General features: G+C 41.3%; 2 protein-coding genes across 8 annotated transcripts in view; one reads left to right on the top strand and one right to left on the bottom strand.

The window, feature by feature from the left end:
• irf1b (interferon regulatory factor 1b) overlaps positions 1–15,410 on the bottom strand; it is a 323,207-nt gene that overhangs the window by 203,691 nt on the left and 104,106 nt on the right. The window lies entirely within an intron of this gene.
• Positions 1–15,410, top strand: part of rapgef6 (Rap guanine nucleotide exchange factor (GEF) 6) — a 140,606-nt gene that overhangs the window by 105,446 nt on the left and 19,750 nt on the right. For all 7 annotated transcript variants that reach the window (XM_018691620.2, XM_018691618.2, XM_051078809.1 and 4 more), the window contains 4 exons: positions 695–803; positions 948–1,191; positions 6,498–6,655; positions 12,527–12,767. In XM_018691620.2, coding sequence (XP_018547136.1) covers positions 695–803; positions 948–1,191; positions 6,498–6,655; positions 12,527–12,767 — 752 coding nt within the window. The remainder of the gene's footprint in view (positions 1–694; positions 804–947; positions 1,192–6,497; positions 6,656–12,526; positions 12,768–15,410) is intronic.

The raw sequence follows: 15,410 nt of genomic DNA, 5'->3' as shown, positions 1-15,410 counted from the left end.
GCCTCTACAGCAGGAAAACCAAGTATCCTTCTTCACCTTGCTAATACCACCCCTACTGTGAGTTTTGTTGTTGACTGTATCTTGCAGTACTTCTCTGCAACAGGAACTTGGAATAAGTTCCCTGAATACTGACCAGACTCAGTGAAGTAATGTCTTTAAAGGTGACCTGCTTCATCTTTTAGCACAACAGCAACAACCTGAAGTTCACAAACATTTCAATACTGGAGTGGCTTTTGGAAAAAACTTCAAACTTCATTCAGTGGCTCAGTCAGGAGCTTGAACTAAAAATAGTATGAAACAGCACAGTTCATTAGTCTGGTGCAGCTTGAGAGGAACTGCAGGGAACAATTGGAACAGTTTGACTGCCAAGTCAATTTGACTGCTTCTTTTTCTATATGTTAATTTGTGCAAACTATAGATTCATTTCCTCTAAAGGTGACGTGAAATAATAGTGGTCAAATCATGCTGACCAACGGCCTCACTGCACAGCACGCTTCCCTTTTTATGTTATTTAGACATGATGGAATGCACTTAGTTCACCATTTGCGTTCAGTTACTGCTTACAGTGTAGAAACTTAGTGTCGCGGCAGCAAACCAGAATGTAAAAGATTTACCATGTCTCCCTGTCTGTGTCACTGTGATTCTGTTATTTCAGCCCTGCTATAATTTCGTCATGATATCTCTCTTGTTTCAGATCATGGAGATCAATGGTCAGAACTTTGAGAACATCTCCTTCTCCAAAGCTGTTGATATCTTGAGAAACAACACACACCTCTCTCTCACAGTCAAAACCAACATATTTGGTGAGTGAAGTATTTGTGCTCACAAACTACTGTACGCAGAGTTTCTCGATCCATTTCAGTTCATATAATCATTTGAGTTCAAGACCAGTCCTTCTCTTCCTCCTCCTCCTCTTCCTCTTCATCTTTCTACCACTGTCCATCTAGTCTTCAAAGAGCTCCTGAGCAGGATTGTGCACGAGAAGAAGAATGGGGGTCCTCACATTCCCAAGATCCAGGAGAAAAAAGGCAATCGCTTCTCCATCCCTGACCTCCCTGGAGACATGGAGTTCCCTACAGACCACAAGAGTACCAGGAAAATGAAGGCCAATACTGTGTCAGGTGGACGCAACAAGATCAGGAAGATGCTGGAGAAGACGCGCTTCAGCATACTGCCACCCAAACCATTCAGGTAAGAGGATTTATGTGAACACTGCTGCCTGTATCATTACAGGCAGTGCTTGAATGGGAATAAAGTGGATTAAAAATGATATTCCAATCTAAAATGATTTTTAGAATTATGTCCATACAGATGGGCACGAGATGGTGAATTAAAACAGTGTATCATTAAATCCATTCTGCTGATCAGATGTGGCATGTGGGGTCAGATACTGACACATAAGCACAATATGGCATGAACTGAATGTCACAGAGATTTGTGGAGAGCTTTAAAAGATAAGTAGTGTGAGTTCAAGTGGATTTACATCGATGCCAAAACCACTTAAAAGCAAGTTGGCCACGCCAAAATCCTCTTCGACTGGACCTGTCTACAGTCTCTGCATCGATATTGTAGCACGCTGTGACCATCTGCGGACTGGAAATATTGGAGGTGTGAGCAGAAGCTTCTAGCTCTCAGACTGAACTGAACTGCTCACTGCACCTCACAAAGCAACAAAGGAGCAAATTTCAGCCCTCTCTCATGGCTTGCATGAGCAGGAAATGGAGCAATTTCACCCAACTCTAACTATTATACTTGCCTAAATTTTTTTTGAAAAGTGGTGCTACACATTAATAGGTAACGGTGTGCAAGTCCATCCCAGTTTGAGTTGTTCAGGAGCATTGCTCTTTCTTCGTGGTTTTATGTGAGTACTATTTCACTTCACACACTTTCATGCAAATTACAAAAACACAACTGTCTGCATCATCATCATCATCATCATCACCATCACCATCACCATTGTTGTTGTCATCCATAACTAACCATGGTACTTGCAGCATCTGGAGCAATTGAGAATAATTGTGCAGATGCAGGCTTGCATTCAATATTCCACCCTGATACATACACGTGATTTCATTTCATTATTTCATGCCTCTCCAGGCCTCATTAAACTCCATACTGTGTCAGTGCAAGAGAGAGAAGATGCTGTCAATTACAGAGTGAACTTGCCCACTGTAAACACACACACACAGACACACACAGTCACACAGACACACACACACAGTCACACAGACACACAGACACAGACACTGCCATGCATGTCTATGTCCCCTCACTTTTCTGTCTCGCTGTCTCCACTCTCCCAGTCTCCAGCGCTGCAGTGATTACGTCCACAAAGCCACAGAGTTTGCATGAAAACTGATTGCACCGTGTCTCATAACACAATACGCTATCACACGGCCATTGATCCGACTCAGTGCACAGCTTCCAAAGAGCTCTCTGCTGCGTTCCATTTATCGACCGAACAAGGGCTTTCATTGCTTTTTATTTTGCTGGTTGGCACCATTGAAACCACTCTTTGATGCAAAGGAACTGATGGCTGATTAAAGGGACTGGAGATGAGACAGGGCTGATTTGGGTCAATTGGGATTCATCAGTGCTTCTTGTAGGATGGAAGTTTGAGGGGAGGCAGTGTTGCAAAGTTGTCCAGTGGATGTGTGTGTACAAAAAGGTACGGGCTGTTCTGAGGACAGCATAATTTAAGATACCATGCAGTTTTAAGTACACCCACCCACACACACACACAGGTGTCACTGTCATTTTAAGGGCACATTAGCTCTCACAAGGATGCTACCTGTGACCACCGTTGCTATGGTACAGTCTCTCTCTCACAAAGGCTACTTTTTCAATGCTTCCCCTCACTTCTTAAATCTAGCTTCATCTGGCAAATTAAATTAAGGCACATAACCTTGTTTAACAATTTAAAAACCCATTCAGATGCCTTCGCCCAGCTTACATACATCGGCAAACCCACTGTCTCTGCTGCTGCTTCTCTCTGTTCTTGGCTGACATTGTGCTCCACTTCAGACCAGGATTTTATATGACAAGGACACACTGGCAATAAACAAGTCGTTTTTCTGCCAAATTAAGATGTCCGAGCTCGCGCATCCACCTTTACACACATCCCATATTGACGAACCCATGTGATTTACATTCCACAGATTGGAAAGCAATAGACCGAGGTCTTAGCCTGTAGTCTGTTTGTCTCGGAAGTCTAGGTGATTTAGTGAGATGATGATAAAGCAGCGACCCCACATCCCATGATGTTATTTTTCAACCTCCCTGCTTCTTTGTGATGCACTTAACATGTACGTGCCAAACCCCGATGCATGTCACAATAATTATTGTGATGTCACAATAACCATTGTGACATGCAAGTGTCAAGTGACAAGTGTTTGTGCATCTCAGCATTCACCTTACAAGACGATCACATTTTGCTCCATGATCACTTCACTACAGCTTCACTGCTGCTCCACCCACAAAAAAAATCATCAAAAATCTGCCACTGTCTCTGATATTATGAGGGAAAATACAAGGCACACTAGTTTTTAAGACTTTTTAAGGTCTGTTCGCTGTGGGGGATTGAAAGCTGGTGGACCGAATGCAGAGTCAGGGAGGTGTGACGGATCTGAAAAATTACTCTGTATATGTCCCGATCAATCATCTTACACTCATTATTCACAGCAGATAGAGTCGGATGGATAATAACTGTTAGTTGTAGCTCTAATGGCAATATTACTTTTTTCTTTTAGTTTGTGTAAAAGTCAACAAATTCACATAAACCTGCCGAATCTGCTCCTTAACATTTAAAGACTTTTTCTATGTCCTGGAGGTCAGTAATCCTAATGTGCTCCCTGCTGCTTGCTTACAGATCATCTCATGTATTTTTTGTGAATGAGGTCAAACAGAGTTGAGTTGAGTTGAGTTGGCTCTCCTCAATTGTCCTGCAATTTCCTGTAATGTGTTGTACATAAATTTATGCTGGCACTGTGAAATCGCTCCTGACATTTTTCTTGCTTTATTTATTTTCACAAACCTTCAAAACCAAAGCGTGTCCAATCTTTGCCTGTTGTATATTCTGTCAAACCCATGTGTGTGTTTGTTAGTGTTTTTTGTGTGTGTGTACGTGCGAGAAAAAGAGGCCTTGTCTTTCATACATACATGTATTGTCCCTCTGCTGATTGCAGAATCACTTCAGCAGAGCTCTGCTTCTGTTTTTTTGTTTCGTTTTCTATTTCCTTTCAATGTTGTCCTTCTCCCGTTTGTCTCCACTGCTTCAGGGGCCTGTTTGGGTAAGATCTCTTGCGTAACTCCCCCCACCCCCCAGTCCATCCTCCAACCATTCGATTCTGCACAACACAGCAGGGCAGCGCACACACACTCACTCACACACACATGTATTCATACACTTAACAGCACCGCTGACCTTCAGCAACATGGTTAGGGGACTGAATTCGTATATTTCCAGTTGTTCCTCCTCTTTGTTTTCACATTCAAATTGTCCAATTAAATTTATCTTCTCCCCTTCTTTTTGGACTCTGCCTGAGAAGTTCTGCTATGCAGCCAAATGTATTCTGCAAGGATGTTGCAGAAAATATCCCGAGGCCTCACTTTATTACAGTGTTAAATAGTAGAGAAGAGTGTTATAGTGTTATAGCTACAGATAGCTGTAGTTTTTCAGTGTTTAACTGTCAGCACACCTGGCGTCTAAGTAAATCAGGTGAATACTGTACCTGTATACATAAAGACTGAGAGACTTGAAAAGTTTGCTTCTATGCTTTTCCAATGCTGCACATTTTATCTTTGCCATTTTTAGTGCCATTATTTTCAGTAAACTAGTAAATCTTAAAAACTTCCTCTCATACTCAAGTCATTTGGACTGTGATCAGGTATCATTTGATTTTATTAGACTTGTGATAAAGTCAAGAGCTAACCATGTCAGTCTGTCTGTATCCAGCTCAATTTCACTACTATCCTCTCTCTAAATCTTCATTGTCTGTCTCTCTTCTATCTTCCACCACCTCTATGCATGTTATTTAATCTACCAATTTCTTTCCTTCCCTCTTCTTTTCTTCATCTGCCCGTGTCTGTTTTTACCATCTTTCCATCTTTTTTTCCTCCACCTTTTTCTCTCCTCTCTTTCCTCCATCTTGCCGGCACAACACCTATCGACTGGTGACTCAAAGATTACAGAGGGGTTTGCTACAGCAGCACGCAGCTGTGTTAGTGGAAGCCCTGCATTACTGCACCATGTTTGGTACATACTGTGCAGACACACACACCTAGAGGGAAGCTACAATTAGTATGCAGACGGGACGAGATTAACTCTCTGTCTCAGACACTCCACTGCAGACTGTGTTTCAGATCATATTGCCCCCATTTTTCTTTTTATTTGTTCTTATTATGTATTTATAGTGTATTTACAGTCTGAAATACTTTGAATTTACCAGCTTTAAATTGCTAAAGTCAGTTCTAGGTGCTGTTTAAGCTGTGTAAGGTGTTATCCAACCTTCAGACACCCACATTTGTCATTAGAAGCAGGCCTATTCAAAATCAGTCTGTGGGTTTGTCTCAAAAGAGTTGCCATTTCCACCACATGGATGCAGATTCAGGCATTATAATGAGGCTGTTAATGTAAAGGTTGATGTTTGCATTTCCCTGAGCGGGGCTGAAGAGCCAGGTAGAAAGGCGCCTGTCTCTCAAGCCCAGTTTAGCCTCATAATGTGGCCGACAGCAGGACACACACACGAGCATACAAATGTATTCAGAAACTAAGAGCAGGGACACAATGTAGAAATGAAAACACCTTCAAAGTCATCGGGAAAACATCTGAATGAGCTAAAATACTCATGATTTATTGTTTCTTTTCATATGTGCTCCTCTGTTTGCAGTCTTCTTGTCTGTTAGCTTGTGTGTACCAGTGTCGTTGTCTTGTGTTGTGTATGTGTGTGTTTGTTTGGTGAACTTGTGTGTTTCTATCTGTGAATGCTCCTTATCAGTTCTTGCCATTCGTGAAACCGCCTCATGGATGAATTTCAGCCGTGTCACTGCTGCATATTAAAACACGAATATTGTGATATTGATGTATCGTGTTGCCATTCTGCAAGAGTAGACATTTTGATTAAATCTCCTGATATTTTTTTTTCCTACAGTGATATGAGTTGTGATTTTAATATGTGCTCAAGATGGAGTGAAATGTACTCGTTATAATACCTGTGCTTAAAACTCATAAAACAAGGGGGTAAAAACATTCAGGGACTTTTTTGAAAAATGTCTACTGCTGCAAAATAAAAGTTTAAAAGTTCATTTTGGAATGTTAAGTTTGTCCTTGATGGGGAGAATCAATTAAAAATTCCTGTTTTTTTCCTCTCTCTCTCTCTTTCTTTCTCTCTCTCGTACATAATGTCACACCCTCTTTCTTTTAACACCATACTTCCTTCCCCCACCCCAACATTCTTCTCCTTGTTCCTTTCTACTACTGTCCCTGCTTTCTTCTCCAGTGATGGCGGTATGGGTCAGTCCCAGGACGACAGCATCGTGGGTACCAAGCAGTGTCGTCACAGCGTAGCCATCATGCCCATCCCAGGCAACCTTTCGTCCAGCAGCCCCGACCTGCTGCAGCCGGCCACCAGCGTCCTCGACTTCTCCAATCCTGCAGGTGAGAAAGAAATGTCGACCCGGTGAGGTGGGGAAAATTCTTCCTCTGTAGTTTCGATGTCGATTGGCCCAAGTGAGGTGCTAAAACTACTGGTCGATTTAAAGGATAATTCAGTTTATTGCCACTTGATTTGACCATTATTCAGTATTCAGTAATGATGAATAAACTGCTGAGGTACTGTCAAAACTCTTTTACCACCATTCACACTTAAGCAATCCATCCATTTCCTTTAAGCATCAGTCTTGTGAACACTAGTCCTGTTTCTTTATTTGCATGTCTTATGAAACGCATTTGATGGTTAGTTGGTCAATCTTTCTTAACACATATCTTGGGAAAAACCACAAAAAGCACATTTGTGCAAACAAATTCTGTGTTACAGAGTACCGCCTGAAAGACAAAACCTAAACAACTGTAAGTACTTTGGGCATATTTGGACATCCATTACACCAATTGACAGTTATTCATGACCTTAATGACCTCGGCCATCACTGAGCGTTTCAGGTGTCAGACAGTTCAACACTTCTCTCTTGAAGCAGTTTGTCACGTTTGAATCGAGACCTCAGCCTCGTTGAGCGATGAAAGCCTCTTGCAGAGTGAAGGACTCCCTCGCTCTGAGAGTACTGAGGGAGGCTGTACAGACAGCTTGTCACCCCTTTAGCATAATCACATAGAGCAGCCATATGAGAAGTGCAGTATAGTATGCACTCAGTTGTCTCGAAGACAAACTCTCCGTCTCTCCACTTTTATCTTCCCCTCTCCTTGAAATAGGGGCAAACTCTTCAGAAAGACTTATGCTCACTTGTGCTGACAAAAGGAGCATACATTCACTCACTCAAAGCAAGCAACAGGATGTTTCCAGCAAAGGTGTATGCACTTACACACATACACACCCTGTGGTCTTTCTTTGTGAAGTGTCATTGAAGAATTGTGTCCATCTGACAAGAATTAACCTCTTGGACTATGAGAGTCATTTATTCCTTTCCTGTCAGATGTGTTTCTTAGCCCATAATTATTTAAACTAACATAGAGCATGTGTGTATATCTGTGTGTGTGTGTGTGTGTGTGTGTTCATGGGAATGAAAGACTGAGTGGTGGGGTGGGGGGTGGGGGGCAAGAGGAAGAGAAAGTGGAAAGGTGAGGGGAGTGAGAGAGTGAATATGGACCTGATTTATTCCACCACCCATTTGTCACTGAGCTACACACGCTCAGAGAAACACACACACATACATACACCTCCCTAGTTTGTAGAGCTATACATCACATGTGGTTGTGTTGTACTAGAGAACAAATACACACACACACACACACACACACCCCAACTGGGCCTCATTAATCACCTGCCATTATTTCAAGTTTGCCTTAGTATTCTGGCCTACCACTAGATTTAATAGCAGAGGATAGAAAACCTCCTTTTCCAGGTGCTCCACAGGGCTTGTTACACATCCAAAGGCCTACCTGTAATTACAGTAGCAGATCAGCAGAAGCCCAGATGCATCAAAATCGCCTTTCCGCTGTCATCACTGGGGAGTATGACCAACATGGCTGCCAGTGTTTTTGTGTTAAACTCTTAATGTGTTTGTGTCATAGATTCATTGCCTTGGATTGGTCTTAGTTCTAGATATCACTTTGAACTCTGGGACATTGTGATGTGTGTGTTTCATAGGCCAAACAATGAATCTATTAATAGAAACAACAATCAACTTTGATTAAAAAACAATAATGATAATGAAAATAGTCCTTAGTTGCAGCCCTAATTTTCCTCATATGCAACACTCTTGGTGGTACTAGTACATCCCTGGCTGTGTGTGTGTCTCACATTCACAAACCTGTTTTCGTGTCTTCTCATATGACCACACTCTTAGATCCCCAGTTTTCTCTAATGTCTTGCTTCTCTATTTCTTTGTTTCTTTTTTTCCGTTTCTACCATCTCTCCAGTCCTTTTCCCTCTCTCTATCTTATTATGTCTCTCGCTGTGATTTTAAACAGATGTTCTAGTGTGACATGATGAGTCATACTCCCCTCTGGTTTCCCATGAACAGATTAAGGCTACACTAGAAACTCCACTGGTCTTCCCTCCATGTTTTTTTTTCCTCTTCTGTCATGATGTTTCCGACCGCTATGTCTCCTTTGTACTCCTCCCACACTCCCTCTTACTCTCATATTCACTGTGTTTTCTCTTTCTCCTCTCTGCTTGCCAAGCCCTGGGACTGTACTGTAAGTATAAATACCTTCAGTGCCACTGTTTGATTGTGCTTCAGTAAACATCCCTCCTGAATGCTCCCTCCAACATGTCTTTTTTCTTCTTTGATTCATGAGTGGTTTTCTTTGCCCTCTCTCCATTTGTCATCTCTGAGTCCATGAACTGCATCCTTCAGGCTCTTGGTTTTGGCCTTGTTGTGTGTTTATGCTCCTTCCACTTGTATGTTTGTCCTTTTGAGAAAGTAGGAGTATTAGAGTAATTCCATTTTGGTTGGTTTTCACTTCTTAAGGCATTATTTTGGGACTGAAGTAATCATGTTTACCTTTTCATTTGTAAAAGGAAGATTGAATTATTTTTTCTTTCAAAAATGACATGGTCTCACACAAATCTTAGGCCAGGTGTTCATGAATGAACATACACGAAGACGCCGATAGAGTCTTGGGTTTTCATTTTTTTTAGAGCCCCGGTTTTAACCCTTAGTTACACTACACCACTGTCATCTGAGCACCTCAAACCATGATGCCCTGCCCTCCTCTGCTCTGGGTGCTTGCAGTTGTGATTTATTCCTTCCGATTGTATGATGGAGTGACTGGGAAAAGCTTTGGCAAACAGTGGAAAGGAAGAGGAGGAAGAGACTGAGGCTTGTGGGAAGTGTGTAGCCTCTCTCGGTGCTGTGTTTGCAGAAACTCAAGACTTTTTTTTTCCTCCCCGTGTAGAAATCCTCTTTGGCTTCCGTCCATAAATACATTTTCTGGTGTTGATGAAAATGAGTAATACCTTATTAAAGGTGATAATTGATTGGATGTTTGGCTTGGTCGGCAGTGATCGTCCTCCTGTGTGCGGGTCAGGTCGCTGCTCGTCCAGAGGATTAAACCCCCACCCCCCTCCACCGGATATGATAGCGCGGGCTATTTAGCCGAAAGCTTCCCACACTCTAATCACAAATCACAGCTAATGAGACACAAAGCATTTAGCTTCCACTCAGCCCACCCTTGCCACCACCCTGCTGCACATAAACAAAGAGGAGCTCTGCTGCTGCAGCAACACAGAAAAAAGGGCAGAAAGCTGCACACTTGAAACTCTGATGCAGTCTTTGCATTTTTGATTCTAAGAGTTAATGTCATATACTGCCTTCAGTAATCACTCAGCTGTCATGTTAAGTGCATATGTTATGTGTTTCCAATCAATAATCTCACTGCCCACACAGTCCATAAAGAGGTTATTCATCACCAAGAAAGGATGCCAACATGAAAACATCAATATGTACACATTGTAAGAACCAGTAACTACTAAACAGTAACATTGGGACTCTTCCTTTTGAAGAAAGTGATGCATATTAAGTTAGAAAAATCTTGATTATGAAATTCCTTAAAGTAAATGTGCAAAATTATAAACATTTGCGTGCATATACAAAAAGAATAACAAGGTCTTAAAGAAAGAAAAACTGTCTCAAAAACATCCATTAAATTCACATACAGAGAAGAAACTGAAAGCAGTTGCTCAGTGTGTACAGTCACATCCAGAGTGATGCTACTTCCCTATTAAAAAAATCCTTACTTCTTTCATTCATAAATCACAGATATTGAAAATGAAAGTGGCTCCTCTGAATCTTGTATATACACACACACTGACACAGACATTACAGAGGCAGCTCCTTAAACAAGCAGAGGTGATTGATTATCAGCATTCACTCAGACCTTATTGTTATTGGTTTTGCCTTCAGCAGTTTGTTTGTGCTTATTGTGCTGCTGCTGCTGTAATGATGATAATAAAGTAGCCCCAGCTATTGTCATCTAAAGTCACACACACACACAAAAGACCCAAATTGTCACAGACCGATCAGAGATCCCTGTTAATAAGGGTGAAGGTAATGACTTTGTGTCTGAGCAGGTTTAACCCTTTTCTGTTTGACAAAAATGAGGAAGCAAGTGTGTGTGTGTGTGTGTGTGTGTGTGCGCGCGCACATGTGTGAGTTTCATGAACAAACTCATCAGTCAAACACACCTTTTATTTATTTCCAGATGCCACCTTTTCTTTGTGATCTCCCTCTATCTTCAGTATACATGATTTAACCAAACCACGCTACACACAAACACACACACTGCAGGTGTATGACAACTTCATCTGCTCTGTTGGACTCCCTCTCCTCTTGTCACCGTGCAGTGCTCATAACTCACTGTTTTAAAGCTCTTTGGCTGCCTGTGGCTAATGGGCCGTACCCTCTTCCTTACTCAAACACAGAGATCTTTAATGCAGGATTCACTCAGGGGGAACATTTCCATTATTTAACACACGGTGCACTGTGTGTCACATGCATCTGCTACAACACCAGCTACCCTGGGTATATAGATATATAAAACATATATACTGTATATAGTCACCGGTAACATTTAAGCTTTTATTTTAGCCTCTTGCCATTGATTATTGTCTTAGACCAATTAAACAGTAATACAGTGTGTCATGTAAAAAACAAGACTCATTGTGGAGGAGGATGTAGTTTTATTGTCCTATGAATTATACATTCATAGCTTTTAAATTGTATGCTATATGATATAGTTCATTAAATGTTTTGGCTTTAAATGATGATTATTAAATGAAGAATAAAGTTAGTTTTAATTCAACTTTTTCTATTGTACACGTCCAGCTCTTACATAATCTGAAATGACTTCTGGGTTCATGGCTTCTGTTTTATTTAGTAACAGATTTTGCTGTAAAGATATGTGGAGGGAATACTTTGGACAGTGGACAATACTGAGCTTATTTCCCATTGTGCCTGCATTGTCTGCAATTTTTTCTTAATCTCTCTTTGTGCATGTGTCCTTGTTTCTTTATCTTGCTCAAAATTTATGTGAGACTGAATTTCATATAAGGCTACAGTGTGCATGTTTAATGTGAATGATAAATGACGAGTGATGTCAGCGATCGTGGTGTGTGTCACTGACTATTTTTAATGCGCAAACATTATGTGCATGTGTATGTTTTTATGTGTATGTGTGTATCTTCCTGTCTGAAACACTGTAGACCTGTAACATAACAGCCACTAACATAAAACGCACAAATCATATTATTAAACTAAATGTAAGCAGAAAGATGTTGCAGGCAGAAAACAAAAATCCTTACAGCCATGTGGCATCATCATGCAAGGCTATTAGAAAATTTTACGTTAAGATTGACTGAATATATTTAACCACAAGGCTGGAAAGAAGATGAAGCGACATGTTGTCATTTGGTTGAAATGCAGGATAATTCAGTGATGATGTTGATAAATGTATATAGTTGAATTTCATTTGAAATCTAGGTTGCTGTCACACCACAGACTGTTTGACCCTTTGTCCATTTGGTTTTACACCACAGAGGTTTTGGCAGGAGAGTAGTCACTTCAGTCTGTTCAGAGTAGAGGACATGAGTCTTGACACCTGAAAGCCGTTAATATTGTAATGAAGATAAAGTATGGAAATCAGAACTTTATAGCCTTCCTGCCATAAAGTGGCACAGCCCTCATTTCATAATGATCACATTATTGGTACATTATTCAGACAAGAATAATTGTAAGACAGTACAAAACTGCTTTAAGATTACTGTCTGATTGCATCACAGACTATAACCATCAACTCATCTGACTCTAATTAGTCACTGACAGCTCTCCTCTTCCTTTTCTCCTCCACTGTCAGACATCCCAGACCAGGTGATTCGGGTTTTCAAGGCCGACCAGCAGAGCTGCTACATCATCATCAGTAAGGACACTACTGCCAAGGATGTGGTCAACCACACCGTCAATGAGTTCGGCCTCCTCGCAGCACCTGAGACCTACTCCCTGTGTGAGGTGTCGGTTAGCCCCGAGGGAGTCATAAAACAGCGCCGCCTGCCCGACCAGCTTTCCAAACTGGCTGATCGGATTCAGCTCAATGGCAGGTAAGAAGCCAAGGAATCACACTGGTGTCGAATGTCGTATTTTGGAAAATCTAATTCTTAGGACTTAAATGGTTAAAGTTTTATTGGCATGTATTTTAAGATGCACATGCTTTGGCCTCAAAGTATTTGCCAGTACATTTTTTTTCAAAGTGAGTCCAAATATGGTGGACATGAGAATCTTTCTGTCTTTGCAACTTAAAATGCACAAGGAAATGCTTTAATAAACCAGGAAGCAACAATATTTCATGGTCAGGGAAGCATGTTGGTCAGAGGAAAAAAAGCATGGACTTACATCTGATCCACAGTGGGAATCTTGGACAGAGAGCAGCTGGAAGTGAAAAAGACTATTTGAGTTTATATAAACCTGTGCTGTGTTGAAGGCTTGAATGAGTGAACCAAAGCCAAGACCCACTGTGCTCTGAACCCTGAGACAAGGGAGACTTTTCTTCCTTTTCTTTTTCAGATTGTTTTTAGGTTGGTTGGAATTTACAGAAGGCCAAATAGAGCTCAGTATTTTGTACAACTACTGCAAGCTTTTTCTGGTTTGTATTTCTAGCCCTGTATAGAGCAGGAATTTCATATTACCCACATCACTACTAACACAGCTCTAGCAGCTCTAGATGTCATAGCATACAAGAGCATGTACTGTATATTGATTTCTCTTCAAGCAGTTGTTCTTAGTTCTGTTCCCAGGTATATAAAGTAAGGTACTATTCTGTGATGTAGTTCATTCACTTACTGTAGTGTTGCAGAGGTGTAAATCATGTCCTGAGTAAGTAGTTTAAAAAAAAAAAAAACAGGGCTCCAGGTCCTGAGGAGCAGGATCCAGAGCTGCTGTCCTAGTTCAGTGAAATGATAAATCAAGTGGTGCTACCCCTTAAAAGTGCTGGGAAATATTTTTAGTTGCTACTCTGAGCAGAACACAAGCTGCAGTTTGTCCCATTAAAAACCCAAAAACAGCAGTTTATAGTCCACGGTAAACTGTGTGTGATGCTGGTCATTGTGCTGCAAAATCCCAAAGGGTCAAAGAAGTTTCTTTTTGCCCTACAACAACAGTGTTTGTTTTGCTAAGACGTTTCAACATCACTGAGGCAGACACTTACCTTTCTTGTGATGATATGTGTTAAATTGTTTGCACCGAAACATTGCCAGTTTATGTTTTCCCTTTTAAGATGAAAGTTAGTAGGACATGAAAGATAATTGGACAGTGGCCATGAAGTCTGCTTTAAAACGACTTCTCCACAGTTTTCTCCCCCTCTCCTTGCCTCCTGTGGTCCCTCATCAGTCCCTTCCCTACTAGGTTAGCATAAATATTTCATCCTCTGTCAGGGGCAGAGGCTTCGGCAGACAGCATGGCATGTCTGGAATTATTCATACATGCACTCACATGCACACACAAAGGGGGAGATACAGATACGGACAGTCACGCATCTGTATACATAGAGACATGCACGTACTGCGTTTACACGACAATCCGCATTCGTATTCATCGATTTTACGTGCTTGCATCTCAAACATGTATGGACACAATTGTACACATTCAGGGAAAACACTAGTCTTGCAGTAACACCCCCCTTGTGTGTTTGATGGATGACTGAGCTGAGGGAGGAAAAAACTGGCATACTGTGAGATATTGGTGGGAAAAAGGCTGGTTGAACCGTAGAGCTATGAACAAGCAACATCTACAGATGTCTCTATAACCTACTTTCTGCCTCTATAAAATAATATCTCTAACACATATCTGTGTACTTTCATATTTTCTTAATACATATCCTATGGTAGTTAATATTTATAACAAAACAGAGCATCTGCCTTTACAGATGTTTATCTTGGTGACATTACTACACACATGACGATATGCTGTCATGTTTGGCAGTATTTTTACATAAATACATATAGATTGCACTGTCAGCAGGAGGTACACATAGTATGTATTCAGCACAGTTTGCACTATTTGTGTTTATAGGGAGCAGTAGGCAGATATACCTCTGCTGTGCATCTTTCAGTGTGTCTCACCTAGTCTGTCTCTCCCTCTGTGCATATGATGACTGACAGAGGGTCTAACAGGGAACAGGCCGAGCCAATAGCAAGCATTCTTCACACTGCCAGAATACATATAGATGCAGTTACAGGGATCCTAAGCTCAGCACACTCACACACACACACACACACACACACACACACACCACACAAACCACCAATGGTTATTTGGAATGGCTTGGTTCCAGTGACTTCACCTCACCCAGATCTACTTAGCACCACTTTGTCCATCATTAATTTAATCTCCTCTCCTCTCCTCCTCTCCTCTCTCCTCTACTTATGTCTTGTTGCCTCTTCTCTCCTCTTTCCCTCTTATCTCGTCTCATCCTGTCTCATCTCGACTCCCCTTTTCTTGTCTTCTCTCCTTTCCTTTCATCTAGTTCTTCTCCCTGCATCTTATCTCCTCTTCTCTCGTCTCTTCACCCCTTCTCTCTTCTCATCTTCTCTCTTCCCATCTCATCCTCTCTCCTCCTGCTTTGCAGTTGCTGAGGTGTTTCTTTTTCTTCTGTTTCTATTCCCTCAGCACGTACAGATTCTTAGAAAGTCCTAAAATGTCTTAAATCTACATCTATAAATACAATCCTTTGAATCTCCAGTTCTGCT

The sequence above is a fragment of the Lates calcarifer genome, linkage group LG20 (assembly GCF_001640805.2).
Source record: "Lates calcarifer isolate ASB-BC8 linkage group LG20, TLL_Latcal_v3, whole genome shotgun sequence".
Taxonomy (NCBI): domain Eukaryota; kingdom Metazoa; phylum Chordata; class Actinopteri; family Centropomidae; genus Lates; species Lates calcarifer.
Note: the sequence above shows the minus strand (reverse complement) of the source record. Positions and strands in the feature narration are given on the sequence as shown.